We start from the raw sequence: 16,023 nt of genomic DNA, 5'->3' as shown, positions 1-16,023 counted from the left end.
GCGATCTCGGCTCACTGCAAGCTCCGCCTCCCGGGTTCATGCCTCAGCCTCCCGAGTAGCTGGGACTACAGGCGCCCACCACCACGCCTGGCTAATTTTTTGTATTTTTAGTAGAGATGGGGTTTCACAGTGTTAGCCAGGATGGTCTCGATTTCCTGACCTCATGATCTGCCCACCTTGGCCTCCCAAAGTGAGTAAGATTCTTTTGAGATGCTATGCAATCCTTTCGATACTAATTCCCAAAGGAGTATCTTTTGGTAACTATTTGGAGGAGGACAGCACAGGAATCGAACAAATATCCGGCACCACTGTGTCCTCTAAAAGTTTTATATAGTTCATTGTTTTCCTTTTAAAGTGCACTAAAGCCTGTTCTAAATCAGGAACTTACCGCAGACTTTCCACTGAACAACTCCATCTGTCTATAATAGATTTTTCTTTCTTCATCGAGAATAACCAGCCCAGTGACAATCTTCTCTGTAGCTTCCCTGATTTGGCGGGAAGTTATGTCTCATCATTTCATGGAGCAGAGTTCCTTGAGACTGTCACTTCATAAAGAGGTCTTACTTAGAACTCCCACCCAGAAGGTCCAAAGCTATGTCTTCTATTCCTATATGCATTCCAAAACCCGAGTTCCTAGGGCTTATATTGATACTAGATATCCCACGGGCCTAAAAGCTGTGCCTTTTAGGTCCTTTTCACTTCTGACATCAAGAAATTTCTTTCTCTCAAACTTGGTTAAGCATTAGTTATTTTTAATATGCTTTTTGAATCTAACATTTCTGTATTTTGAAGAGGATGCAACTATTTTGAAGTTATCTGCTCCAACTTCTAGAATTTTCAGATTTTAGAGCTGGATGGGACCTTAGAGATCCTTTTTTCACTCCATGAATTGAGATTTCAATTTATTTCTATACTATCAGGTACCAGGTAAGTTTGGCAGTTGAAAAAAACTACCACAGGTTATTTTTACTTTTCTCCCTTCAAATAGATTCTAAAATTGATAGAGATTCAATTTTATATTAATTGAGCATATCCAATGTGGTGGGTTGCTGAAGGCAGTAAGAGGTATAAATTATAGCTCCTGATCTTAAGGAGCTCATATTTTAATAGAGGCCTAAATATAAACAACAATTGCAAAATGATGTAATAAATCTATTATTAGAAGTATGAATGGAATGCTTTGGTAGATTCGAGACTCTTAATGCAGCATGGGGAAGCCAGAGAAGACTGGAGGAGGTACATTGTTGTTGATGGATTATCAAGCGTTAATGTGTGCTTGTGTGAGTTTGTGTGTGTGTGTGTGTGTGTATGTGTATCTGTGTGGGCTGGTGGTTGTAGTTATGGCATTCCAGGTAATCCCAGAAACAGTGCTGATACTAATCGTGTAGAAATCAATAATTTATTAAAAGGGAGCTCAAATAAATCCTGGGTTATATATATTTAATCTAACAAATAGTTGTTGAGGTCAACTTTGTTGGTATCATCCACCATGAAATAACATGCCTTGTGTATAAACATGGCAGTGATAGTATGCTCTTTCTTACTTTCCTGTTGAGAATATTAAATATTATAATTTTCATGTTTAAAAAACTTCGATTTCTTGGAATAAGCCTAAATTGTCAAGTTTTAAGAAAGATCAAATGCAAAATCATGACAGACGGTTGCTACTATTATCTTTTTACATAGCTCTCCTCACAAGGTCTTCATCCTCTCCTACTACCTACCACCTTATTCAACTCAAATCACTGCCCCTCCATCCCTCTCTTCTCTGCTTTCTCAGTAAGGCAATGTTAAGAGTCAGAATGATCATCAATGCTGCATTCTGATTATGAACTCAGATAAGTCATTAAAGATTGAAGGAAAAGAATAGTAATTGTCAGGACAGGAGGATTTAATATTTCTCTGAAGAGGACAGATGATGGCCCAAAAACAATGTTAGGGAAATCTTGGTAAATATTTGTTCTCATTATTTCTCCTATTTTTTTCTTTGTAAACTAGGTAAGGATCACAAATGATATAACTATGGATTAGTGTCTTAGACATAGTAGGTATTCAAAACATATTTGGTGAATGACCAAATAAATTGAATAAAACAAACAAAACAGCATGGGTCCTGGGACAACAGGATACTTATATGCAAGAATGAACCTGGACCCCTCACTCCATATACAAACATTTATTAAAGACCTTGGAAGGGGTTAATGTGGAATGCCTGATCAGGTAGACAATTGCATACAATGAAAGTATTCTGGATAATAGTGATTGCACAACTTTGAGAATACACTAAAAACTACTGAATTGTACATTTTAAAAGGATGAATTTTATGGTAAGTAAAGTATATCTCAATTTAAAAAGTAGATGCAAAGAAGAAAAACTAAAATAAACAATAGCAGCAACAACAAAACCATGGTCCAGAAAGCTGAATTGAGGCTCTTATTGAAATGTTTTGCCTAGGCAGTCTTAACATTGGAGTGGAATATTGTTGTAGATGAACGAACACTTTTTAGTTAAAACAAAATTGAAGATAGTTAAAGGATATGCTATATTTCAATAATTATAAGATGCATATTTTTTCAGGTTTCTGAAATGGGAACGTATCTTTTTTTTTTTTGAGACAGAGTCTCACCCTGTTGCCCAGGCTGGAGTACAGTGGCCCTATCTCGGCTCACTGCAATCTCCACCTCTCGGGTTCAAGTGATTCTCCTGCCTCTCCTGAGTAGCTGGGATCACAGACACATGCCACTATGCCTGGCTGATTTTTATATTTTTAGTAGAGACAGAGTTTCCCCATGTTGGCCAAACTCCTGACCTCGGCTTCCCAGGGAATGTGTCTTTTAATTGACAATGTGTCACAATTCATTTGGCTTCATTTTTTTCTTTGTGGTACCTAAAATGGTGAGATGTCTTAGATTTAATGAAATATAATACTCATTTTAAAAACAATGTGGCAGAGGCAGAGGTTGCTAGCTGTACCTCAATATGTACTCTTCCCACACAGTAATAAGAATTTTTTTAGCTGGGGAAATGATCAACTACCCAAAGACTATACTTCCAGTTTTCCTTTAAGCTAGGTGTGGCCATGTACCTAAGTTCTGGCCAATGATATGTAAGCAGAGGTAGTGTGTGCAACTTCTGGTTTATGACCTTAATGGGAAGGAGCATGCTTTGCTTCTTTTCCTTTCTTTCTGTCTTTCCTCCCTCCTTCTTTCATTCCTTTTTTTCTCTTCATCCCCTCCCTCCTTCCCTCATTCTCTTCCTTCTAGATAACAGATGTGATGATAGAAGCTGAGGAGCTATTTTCATCCATGAGATGATGACACGTATTGAGGTTGGTAAAGCAATGAGAGAAGATAATGAGTTCTTAATGATCAGGAAACCAGTATACTAGCCCTAGACTGACTGTACAGAATTTCATGTGATAAAGAAACTAGAAAATTTGTTGAAGCCATTCTTCTTTGCTACAGGAACTGACCAAATATTCTATCAAATATGAATGGTTTCTAAATGTCATTTTTCTGGGAGTAAATATTACCACTTTCTGCAATGGGATAAACTTCACTTCCCCTACACACACACACCCTTGTTTGGGTGAAATGAGTTACTAAATGTAGCATTTATTTATAAGGAATGCATTGTGAATAGTTTCTCAATTTTCATTATCAGGGAAAGATGATGATTTTAGCCCACATTCAGTGTATGTTTCTAAATAATACAATCAACAGGACTGTCTGTTCAGTACAATGGAGGACAGCTTTTTCAGGGCAACTGGGATTTCTTGATAATGCTAAATCTGTCTCATCAGCTGAATTTCTTGGGCTTTATGTGGCAGTGTAGTAAAAATATATGATCAGATTTCACTGTTAAGAAAAATTCTTTCAGCAATACATGTACAGTCAAGTTTCTTGTGTAGATAGCTGAACATGTGGGTTATGAGATTTTTAAAAATGTCTCATGACAAACTTTATGGAAATGCAACAATCTAGACATCTAGTTTTGTCTGAGAGTGGCATGGATATGAAGAACTGTGCTGTTGGTGCTGATGCCACGCTGACTTTTGGCAGTCACACTCTTGGTTCTTCATATTTGAGGAGATGGGACAGTGAGGAGGCCTGTTGGCTTGATTTTATTAATGCCACCATCTAGAATACAGATTCTTGGATATTTCATCTTCACAAGGTGAGCTGCAAACTGGAAAAAAAAAAAAGAGGCAAAATGTTTAGAGGATATACAGAAGATATCTCCAACCTCATGTTTTTCTAAGAATTTGAAAGATAAAATTATTTTAATGTTATGATTGCTGTCACCACTGTATAATAAGTTGTCAACTTGGTTATTATAAATTAAATTACTCTTTTATATGCTAACAATATCTTTATCTTATGGAATAAATGTCTCTTTTGTTCTCTTTTATGATTTTTTTTTGAATATGTGATAAATATACATGGTAAACAAGTCAAATTCAGTAGAAAAGGGTATACAATGAGAAGTAAACTCGTTCCACTTCTGTTCCCAGTCCTCCCTCTCCAGAGGTCATTAATGTTATTATTTTTAGGTATTCTTCCAGTAATAGTCAAAACAAGCTCAAATTTACATTGAAAAAATGTTGATATTATAGTCCACTTCAATGTCCCATAGAGGGCCCATAAACCAGTTGTAACATGTTTTTGGAGCAATCACAACTAACATTTTGAGTTCCCAAACCTGGAATGAATTTGAAGGACAGATCCAGGAAGCCTTCTAGATTCTAGCACAAGAGGACTTTGTAAAAGTTATCAAGACATATACATATCTGACTTAGCTCAAATCTACCTGTTCAGGATCATCGATTGCGTTTTCTCATTCTTTGCACTTCATGATAAAGCAGCCCTGAACTGCGTGTCAATCCCAATATAGCATACTGCTTTATGTTCAGACCTTTTCCTGGGCAGATTGTCCAATGTTGGGCACTTGCTCCATTTCCCATCAATTCCTGTCCCCTCTTTAGCTCCTCCTCAATAGTAACCCCCACACATAACCTCAAACCTGCCTGACTTCTATTCATTTTCCTGCTCAGGCACTTCCTTCTCTAGGAGCTAAGTTGCCATTAGGGTCCCTGCTTCTCAGCTCCTGAAGTTTCTTGTATGAATCTCAATCTTTGGCCTTACCTCATTTATTTAAATTATCCACTTAAGAGCTTCCTTCTATTTTGTTTTCTTCCTGGTACCTGGCACATGGTAGGGGCTCAATGTATGTTTGCTGGATTGAAGTAAACTATGCCAAATGATCATAAAACCCAGGGCAAAATCATGAAGTAAAGAAGTTTTTCTTTGGCTCTTTGGCTATTTTATCTCTGTTCCTTCTCTTTGGTAGTGTCCTGTTCCTCCTCATTGAGTATTTGTGTCCTCAAGTTCTCTTCAATTACTCTCTCTACTAAAACCTGATCTTAGATCTTTCAACAAAAACGACTAAGCTGCTCACAGTGCTGTTGCTTCTTGGCGCTATTTGAAGCTTAATACTTAGTAAGGTCTCAAGGCAGCAATCTAAACTTTAGGGTTCAAAAGAATGGGTGGAGTGGTTTGGCCAGGACAAGTTCAAGGCCTCACTCCCAGAGATTCTGCTCTATTGATCTGGGGTTCAGGGATAGATAGTTTTAAATAAGCACCCGTAGATTATTCTAAAGCAGGTGGCCCATGAACAATTTTTTGAATAATGCTGCCTTAAGCCAAAAGGATAAAGTTCTCGGTCAGTAGGTGGGATAAATAACGCTGGACTGGGATCTTCACAATCTCCAAAACAACTCACATAAATGGGTCTTAGTACTGCTGACCCTACTTATCTTCTCTGTGATTCTCTGCAGTGGCTCCACAGAGATTCAAACAGCTGTTTATATTTCACATCCTATCCTCTCTTAGAGCTACCAGATGGGAATCTTTGATAGCAACTAATGTTGAAGAGAAACAGTGCTCCTGTATTTCAAAAGGTGTCAAGTGATCCAGTGTGAGCTGGTCTTCATCCTGTTCTTACTTCTCTTTGAACCCCAGTCCTTAAGAAAGGAAGCAGCTGATCCATCTGCCCGAGTCATGTGCAGGCAGAACAGTCCCTGCTACCATATGATTACCGAAACATCTTGGCTGCATTCTCCTACATGCACAATTCAATTACCATTTAGGCCAGAATTCTAAGATAAACATAACATTACTGAAAAAGCCTTGTGGATAAGCAGTCTTAACTTTCAGTTCTTTCAAAACCCTGTGGAAATCAGAAAATGAGTAAGAAAGGACTGTACATTCAACTAATCTCCCTTAAACTATGCTGTAGAGCTAGAAAGAGTTCTGTTATTGTAACGAAGTCCCTAACAACTAGGCTGCTACTGAGCTGGAAAATGGTAAAGACAAAGCAGGCAGAACAGAGCACTTTGCAACAATCAGGTTGCTGCTGTGTTGGAGGTCTAAGAAGAGTAGAAATAGAGTGCAAGGAGATAGCAAATGTTTAGATGCCTTGAAAAGAAGCAGGCTGTGTTTAAGAAAAAGAGCAACTGTTGAGTTTTCACGTAAGATTATGAGTTCTGCTCCTCTGATCCTCTGCTGTTTTCAATTATCCATGTTAAATACTGGCCCCTGGCAGTGAAACCATGACTGCATCTTTTCTACTGCTATGGAAACATTTCTTTGTTCAGTTACTTGGTCATTCATTTATCAAGCATTTCACTGAGCACCTACTAAGTAGGTACTAGGCACTGTTCCAGTTTTTGGAGTGCTTAGAGTTCAGTTGGGGAGATAGTAATAGACAATACGAAGTAGTATAGGTAGCATAAAAGCAGAAGTTGGCCGAGAGCGGTGGCTCAAGCCTGTAATCCCAGCACTTTGGGAGGCCGAGACGGGCGGATCACGAGGTCAGGAGATTGAGACGATCCTGGCTAACACGGTGAAACCCCGTCTCTACTAAAAAATACAAAAAAACTAGCCGGGTGAGGTGGCAGGTGCCTGTAGTCCCAGCTACTTGGGAGGCTCAGGCAGGAGAATGGCGTGAACCCGGGAGGCGGAGCTTGCAGTGAGCCGAGATCGCGCCACTGCACTCCAGCCTGGGCCACAGAGCGAGAGGCTGTCTCCAAAAAAAAAAAACAAAACAAAACAGAAGTTTAGGGATCTTAGCAGTCCAGAGTAATAAGCAGAGTTTCTGAATTTAACAGGGGCTGGGGAGCTGGTTTCTTTCGTCTTTCCTTCTATTTCTCTTTCATTATTGACTTAAAGGGAATGAGAATCCAGATGTGATGGCCACAATTGCGATACTTATCAGACAGTATTCTTTGTGGCTGTAGCTTGATAGGTTAGGGAGGAAAGAAAAGGCTGTGGATGTGCTGGGGTAGATTTCCACAGTGTGAAAAAAGTCACATCATACGTGGAGGAGATACACAGTGGGGCAGGGGAGAACCAGGCATCTAGGGTATAGGGTTTCTTCCACCTTTCATTTTTCATCTGGCAGGGCTTTTGACTGCATACTCCACAGAGTGCAGACTCCACCCAGAAATTACAAATCTAGACTTACTGAGCAACATCCTTGGTGGAGGTGGCAGGATATCAAACTGAACCAGTGGTTTTAAAGTCAGCAAAATCATCTGGGTGCTTTTACTAAATTGCTGGGTAAACAGCAATACCCAGGTTTGTTCCAGACTGGTAATAAATAAGAGTTTCTTGGGGCAGGGCTCTGACATCAGTTGTTTTTAAAAGGGTCCCCCTTTCCCAGGTGATTCTAATGTGTAACTAGCATTGAGAGTCATTTAATTAGATAATGGGATTCATTTGCAGGTCAGGTTTGTCTGGGACCTCAAACTGCAATTCCTATAGGTATATGTGGAGAGCAAGTCACTTTGCACTAGAAAAGGCTGCTGTGTTTGTAGGGCTGAAATTTGTGAGGGCCAAACTTTATCAGACATAGTAGAATTTAATGTGAAACAGATTATTACAGACAAAAAGGGAGATTTCATAGTGATAAACAATTCAATTTGCTGAAAAGATATGACAATTCTAAATTTGCAAGCATTCAATAACAAAGACTCAGAATATAAAAGTGTGATAGCACTGAATGGCAAAACAGACAAATCCACCATGATGTTAGGTGAAATAACCAGAAAACAACCAGTAAGATGCAATATTTGAACAATGCAATTAACAAATCTACATAAGGAACAAATACAGAACACTAACGCCCAATACCTTCAGAATAGAATTCTTGTTAAGTACACATGAAACATTTCCAAAATTGACCAATTCAAAAAAGAAACTCTCAGATTTTTAAAGGATTAAAATTATTCAGATTATGTTCTTTGATGACAGTAAAAATTACGCTGGAAATCAGTAACAAAAAGGTGACTAGAAAAATCTCTAACTCTTTCTAAATTAAACAATATGCCTCTAAATGTTACAGGTCAAAGAATTCACAATGAAAATTAGAAAATATCTTCAACTGATTAATAATGAAAATAACATAAAAACTCGTGGGTCACCACTAAGGCCCACTATAGGGCCACATCCCATGTAGAGAGAATGGAGTTCTTCAAACTGCACAACTAGCTGAGATCTATATAGCAACATTCCACGTGAGGGGGCCAGATATGCTATCTGCTGGCACAGGATCTGGGGACTTCTAGACCTCATTTTTGTGGACAGCACTCCAAGTGGAGAGGGTCCAAAGCTTTTTTTTTTTTTTTTTTTAATTTATTTATTATTATTATACTGTAAGTTGTAGGGTACATGTGCATAACGTGCAGGTTTTTTACATATGTATACTTGTGCCTTGTTGGTGTGCTGCACCCATCAACTCGTCATTTACATCAGGTATAACTCCCAATGCAATCCCTCCCCCCTCCCCCCTCCCCATGATAGGCCCCGGTGTGTGATGTTCCCCTTCCCGAGTCCAAGTGATCTCATTGTTCAGTTCCCACCTATGAGTGAGAACATGCGGTGTTTGGTTTTCTGTTCTTGTGATAGTGTAGGGACATGGATGCAGCTGGGTCCAAAGCTTTTGTATTTTCACCATTCCTCTGGTTTTTAGGATCTGGTGCTGGAATTCATTTCTAGGGTGTGGTTAGGCACACCTTAATACAGCAGTATCTGAATGTGGAAGGCTCTTGTGGGTGCCACTCTATCTTGTTTTCTCTTTTTATCTTGCATCTGAACTTGGATTAAGAGACCGGCATGTTTGCCTGGAGAAAGTTAAGTTGTGCTAGCAGCAGAATAAGTGAAGAAAAGGGATTGTTAAGCAGCCACAGAGTAGTGTGGGTGAACTAAGGCCAAAAAATTAAAAGCTGATGATAGGTAAGATTCATGAGGTATGTGGATCAGAATCATGTCTCCCATTGGGCTTTCTAGGACACAGGTTTGGGAAGAACTCATGGTAGCAGTAGGAAACTAAGAAAGCTTTGGGGTTCTGGAAGATTTAGGGAGGAACACATGGCAGGACAATTAGGTTACCTGATATGAGTCTGAAGTTGATACTGGAGACTGGACAATTGGCATGGACTAACTAAGACCCTGACAAAGCTCAAACAGAGAAGTCTTTTCTCTCTCCCATTTTATCTGCCCATTCCTTTCCCTCCAAATAATCCTACATTTGGGGTATGAAAATTTTACTTTTGGTTGAGCATGGTACTGAATAAAGAAACTGGCAATTATCCTATAATAAGCAGCCGAAGTAATTTGCTTTTCTTTATCTTATGGATGTGAGGCAGATGCTATTAGTCTTATGCCTCCTCTTGACCCTCTGGAATGCTGAGAATATGGCACATATTCAATATTGCTGGCACTGTGTGACCATGGCTAGGCTGACGCTTCACACAAATTAGGTGCATATTTCTAAGAGCTTGGCTAGACAAGGCAGATAAGCATATTTGAGATGAAAAACAGAATATGGGGTGATTTCTCAATCTACAGTACAGTGTGGCCTTGGAATAAATATAAGTGAAGTGCTGTCTTGTTCCAATTAAGAAATTTCTGAGCTCATTAATACAGTTCTTAATCAGTAGAACTGTCCATCTTAGTGATCTCAATGAGAAACATAAGAACTATGGCAGGGATTAGTAGGAAAGAGGTGGGAATGATCTCTCTTAACACTCCACTGATTTCTTCCCTTGATTATATAACCAAATATAATTTTGAATGTCACTTTTTGTTTCAGTCCTTATTGTGGTCCCCCATACTGAGATAAATATTTTGTGTCCTGCTAGTCTTCCATATTCAGATCATTTTAATTCATTGAAGTTTATTTTCTTAATAGTATTATATAAGGTATAAAACTGGTTTTTATAGTAATAGTATCTAATAACAATTAGGCAGTGGTTGCTGTATTTTGTAATTTCACTCACAGAAATAAAACCAGCAGCAGAGCAAAGCCAAGAAGGAGAATGCACAGGTCAGTAATCATTTTATACCCTACCATAGGTACTTGTGACAAGGAAGGAGAAGAACAGGTAATTCCAGCATATTAGTGTGTTATATATGAGAAAATGCTAATTATGCATTTTTTAAAAGTGGGAGAGTCTAGAAGAATAGCCATTACATGGTCCAGCTTTCTCATCCATGTTTATTTTACAAATAACTACAATGGTATCTGGGTTATTTTCAACCCATACTGATAGTATTCTTCAGTATTGTTCACAAAAAGTGTTCTAATAAACTTTTAATCAAGTTGTTTCTATTTTTCTTGGAAGCAATATTTGAGGTTAGGAAATTTGATAGTGTAAGGATTTTTATCTTAAAAAATATTTTTATAGTTTGTGTTACATAAGGAGATATATAAATATCTAGAGTGTGCTAACTCAATGTATTTCATGTTTTAATTTCCTGTTACCCAAAGTTGCTATCTCTATTTCATGTCTTCCCATTCTTTCTCTGTACCTTTTTAATTTAAAAAAAGTAAAAAATATATAAATATAGACAAGAAAGGTATAATGAGCAGCTTCAACAATTGTAACTTGTAGCCAAATTGTATCATTTATTCCTTCCATGCCCTCCCCTCTTCCCACCTTTGTACTGTTTCGATGCAAACCCAGATATTTTATCATTTCATACATAAACATGTATCATTGAAATAACAGGATTTAAAAAATATATACCCACAGTACTATCACACCTAGAAAAATACTCTTCTTGTACAATATAATCAAATATTCAGTAAGTGTTCAAATTTCGAATTAGCTCATAACTCATAAACGTCCTCTCTCTCTCTTCCCCTCCCCCTCTTTGTCTGTCCATCTGTTCATCCATAATTAAATTTGTTTAGTTGAGTCAGGATCTACACAAGGGCCATGCATTGTGACTGACAGACATCTTTTAAGACTCTTTTAATCTAATGGTTTGTGCTATCTCTTTTCATTTCTTTGCAAGAAGTCTATTCTCTCTCAAATTCTCCCCAAACTTTTGTCTCTACCACTCCCCCAAAATACTCTTATTAAGACTGGTAGCAATCTCCACATTGTCAAATCCAACTTTTAAAACTCATTCTGAATCTGACTTGGCCTATCAGCATCATATGACACATTTGATCATGCCCTCCTTTCTTCAAAACTTTCTTCCATTACCTTTCAGTACACCAATCCCTCCTGGTTCTACTACTTCACTAGCTGTGCCTTCTCATCTCCCTTGGTGGATTTTTCTTATCTTTTTGACTTTGTGCCCCATTGCTTAGTCCTCTGACCTCTTCTCTATCTACATTCCTCCCCTAAATGATTTCATTTAGTCCCACAGATTTAAGTCCTGTCTATACACTGATGATTGCAAATTTGTCTTTACTATCTTCCCTGGAATTTAAACTCATGAATCTGCTTCTTCAACATCTATTAGACACTTTGATATCTAGTAGGCTTCACAAGCTTAACATTTTCAAAGGGGAACACTTGATTCCAACCCTCCTCTACCCAATCCTCTCCTGAAGTATTCCTTATCTCAGGAAATGGCAATTTCAGTCTTCTAGTTATTTAACTAATAAACCTGGATGTGTTTCTTTTTTTCTTTACCAATGTATCCTGTAACTTTCGAAACATATTCAGAATCTGATCACTTCTCACTGCCTGTACTAATATTGTAATAGCTCAAGTGATGGTTATTTCTTACCTAGATTATCGTAACAACCTATCAACTGGTCTCCCCTGCTTCCACTCTTTCCCCTATGGTCTAATGCTCACACAATGTGAGGGATTCTTTTAAAATATAAGTCAGACATTTCGCATAACCTGTCACAAAGCATTTTAATGGCCTGTAGTTTTATTCAGAATAGATTCCAGTCTTTTCCATAGTCCATGAGGTCCTACATGATCTGCAAATCTGCAAACCATTCCCCAACTCCCCATCATCAACCTCTCTAATCTCATCTCCTAGTCCAAACCACCATCATCTCTTACTTAGATTACTGCAAGAACTTCTTGACTACTTCTATCCTTGCCCAGTATAATCTTTCTCTACATGACAATCATCAAAAGAATGATTCTCTTAAAATATGAATTGGATGATATAACACCCTTTGTTCCACATCTTCTAGTGGCTTTCCATCGCAGAATAAGAGCTCCACTAATCACTCTATAAAGAAAAGAAGCCATCAACACTCTTCTCCCTCATGTTAATCTTGAGCATTTATAAACACTATATATATATATATGTATATATATAAAATCTATCTATCTATCTCAAAACTATATATATGTATGTATGTTTATTGATGGTCTCTCCCAAATATTGTAAGTTCCATGAGAGTAGGAACTTAATTTTACTTGTTACTGTTTCTCCAATGCCTAGAACAGTGACTACTAGTACATAGTATTTGCTCTAATATATGTTGAATAACTGATTCATTCATTCAACGAATACTTTCTGAGCATCTACTGTGTGTCAGGCACTATGCTAGGGACTGGTTAAGCTGTTTTACTTCCAGTGGAGGAGACGGAAAGGATTTTAGAGCAAATTATTAAGGAATCTGACTGGTTCTGGTAAGGGTCAAATGCTAGTTGCTTTTATCCTTTACTAATAGGGTCTTCACCCAACTCTTGTATGAGTTGAACAGGCAAGATAATTTTTTAAAATGGTATCTTTTAAAAGACATCTACACAAAAACATATACAAAAACTGTGATGTTTTTAAATATAGAAATAAATGCTTGTGACATATGTTACTATATGTAACATATCATCTATATCCACACATGACAGACAATATCCTCACTTCATTTCCACAGTTAAGGAAGAGAAGTAGATAGAAGAGTTTAAAGAGGATGCAGTGAAAGTTTTACTTTCTACTCTTAGGCTCTGTGCTATCATAATCAGACTCTCCATATGTTCCCACCTTTGTCTGCAGCTAAAATTGCTCTGTTCAAAGAAGCCCCGTGCTTTCTTAGTTCCTTTTTTCTCAATGAGTTTGGCAATTTTTAATGGATCACTCAATAGAAGCGTGGGTGGAAAAAAAAGGATAAATGCTATCTTCATGAACAATTATAAATTTTCCTTCTTTTCCTCTCCTATTTTACTTTCATATGTAATTCTAACAAAATCTCATAAGGATTAAAGGTAAGAAAGATAATTTAAAATTTTTAAAGTGTAGGTTTTAAATAGAAATGTCAAGACAAATAAATATTTTTCCTATGGTGCATAACATCTTAGCATGAGTATAAGTCAATACAACTTATACTCCATAGTTTGGTTTGTTGAAAGTCCAGTTATATATATATACACGTACATATATATGATTTTTTCTTCTCACATGTCAAAATGGTATTTTCCTTTCCTTTCTCTTCTACTTCACTTTGATCTCATTTTCTTTAATTTCTTCTACCAATCACTTGCACTTATTTTTTTCTTATTTATAAGCTAATTTATAATGGAGACAGTGAATTTTTATGGTTTCTTGAAACAAATACAAGTTATTAATATATCTTTTAAGGGCCTTTTTAACAATCTCTTATTGAGGTTATCACCTGGAATTTGTCTTTCTTTCTAGAATAATTCATTTATAAGCTTTTAAAGGTAATTATGGAAAGTATGGAAAATTATACCATAATTATGGTAATTATGGAAAATGAAACTACACCTTTTTTTCATGTTCTGTAGAATATTGTTTATTACATAAGTGGGAGGATTCAATACACATCTAGTATAAGTCTTCTTAGAATTCTAGTCTGAATCTCCAAATGCTCAGCTGATAATTTTTCCAGTTGCACCATTAGCACTTCAATTTCAGTATGTCCAAAATTAATCACATTCTTTCCAAACCTACGTTATTCTTCTCTTCTCTATCTCTGGTAACAGTCTCAGCAACCTCCCCAAACACCCAACTTGGAGACTTTAAGGTCTTTTTTAATTACTTTTTATTTTTGTAGAAACAAGGTCTCGCTTTGTTGCCCAGGCTGGTATCAAACTCTTGGAGTGATCCTTCCTCCTTAGCCTCCCGTAGTACTAGGATTACAGGTGTAAGCCACCACTCCCAGCCTAGGTCTTATATCTGTCTCTCTCTCTCTTTATATTAAATATAGATAGATATAGATAGATACACACATATTTTAAAACTCCTTTGTCTCCACATTTAATTAGGTACAAAGCTGTGTCAATTTAGGACTTGTCTTGCATCCATTCCTTTCTTTTTTTTTTTTTTCATTCTTCTTCTACTTCATTTTAGAGCCCAATTATTGTTGGATTAGTTCCTAAGTGGTCCTAATGCTTCTAGGTTTTCCTCACCCAGTTTTCTGCTGACTGGTGGTAACATTATGGAAGGTTCTCAGAAAATCCTGAGACTTCAGTCAGATTCATATAGAGATTTCTTCCTTACTACAGTTATTGTCCTTAAGCAAAGTAAGTCAAGATCCATGGATCCCTTCCAAGAAATAGTTTGCTTACCATAGTTAGTAAAGACAATGTGTACTATTTAAAATTTCTTTTTGGAAGTTTCATTTTGATAATAGTTAAGTCTAACATCCCTTTGCATTTCAAGAAAGACAAATTCATTACACACATACTTGCTTACTCCTAACACAAATATATACATTAACTTATATTTACATGAAAGGTTAACAAGAAGAGAAGATTGTTCTTTAGTGTTACAAAGAAAGTAAGGAAAGAAAGTGACCAGGTGTCTTGAAACACATAGTAACAGCAGTGGATTATTTCCCCAGTCTTATTTTGAAAGTCACAGAGCTTTGGCTATGAGTCTTAGGCAAACCCTTCTGTTGTCTCTTCCTCACAGTCTTGTGAGCTTTGTTCACTCTGAGGACTACCAACTATTTAGATGGTGAGAGACTGAAAGCTTGAGAGAGAGGGTCAACGTAAAGGTAAGAATCTAGCATTGAGATAGACTGGGAATATTAGGGATAATCTCTGTTCCTTGGTGTTTTAAAATTTGTTTAATTGGGATCAAGGGCAAAAGAAAGGGAAGACGCTTAAATTTTGGCAAAACTTAATACAAATAAAAAAGTTATTTTCCAAATGACTTTCCAAAATACAGCTGATAGTGTGTTACTTTCCTTTCCTAAAAACCTTTAATAGCTCCCGACTGCTAAAATGAAAACTCTTTAACATAGTACTCAAGGTCCTCTATTATACTCAGATTCTCCATATCTTTCCAGCTTTATGTGCAGCCAAACTGCTCTTCAAAGAAGCCCTGTGCTTTCCAATGCTACTGTGCTGTTTCCTTTGCCTGAAATACTCCGTCCTGACTGTGGCCCTTCCCAACACTTGGTATTACTGAAATCCTACCCATAGTTGAAGGTCTAGGTCTATTATCACCCTCTCCATAAAGCTTTCAGAATTCCTCACTTACTTAGATGAAATTTCTTCCTTCTCAGTAAATTCCAGAACTTTAATTATAAATCTAATATAGCACATGTCACAATGTTGCATTCTGCCTTCAATTTTAATCATTTGTATACATGTTTAATCTTCCTAACAAGACTGAAAATTTTATGAGAGCAAGGGACTGCATCTTTTTCATTTCTCTTTCCTCACAACAGTTTCCATTTGTAGGCATTTAATGTTTATTGTCTTGAATTAAACTAGTACTTGATGCTAGTAT

General features: G+C 37.1%; 1 protein-coding gene across 4 annotated transcripts in view; it reads right to left on the bottom strand.

Annotated features, from left to right (window-relative positions):
- Positions 1-1,877: 1,877 nt before the first annotated feature.
- The window catches only part of TBCK (TBC1 domain containing kinase), a 237,214-nt gene continuing 223,068 nt past the window's right edge, over positions 1,878-16,023 (bottom strand). For 2 of the 4 annotated variants that reach the window (XM_017958927.3, XM_021938686.2), the window contains one exon: positions 1,878-4,189. In XM_017958927.3, coding sequence (XP_017814416.3) covers positions 4,079-4,189 — 111 coding nt within the window. In that variant the 3' untranslated portion in view covers positions 1,878-4,078. The remainder of the gene's footprint in view (positions 4,190-16,023) is intronic. The other 2 variants (XM_009207317.4, XM_009207318.4) reach the window with 1 other exon arrangement.

The sequence above is a fragment of the Papio anubis genome, chromosome 3, assembly GCF_008728515.1.
Source record: "Papio anubis isolate 15944 chromosome 3, Panubis1.0, whole genome shotgun sequence".
NCBI lineage: Eukaryota > Metazoa > Chordata > Mammalia > Primates > Cercopithecidae > Papio > Papio anubis.
This window is presented reverse-complemented; position numbering and strand designations above follow the sequence as displayed.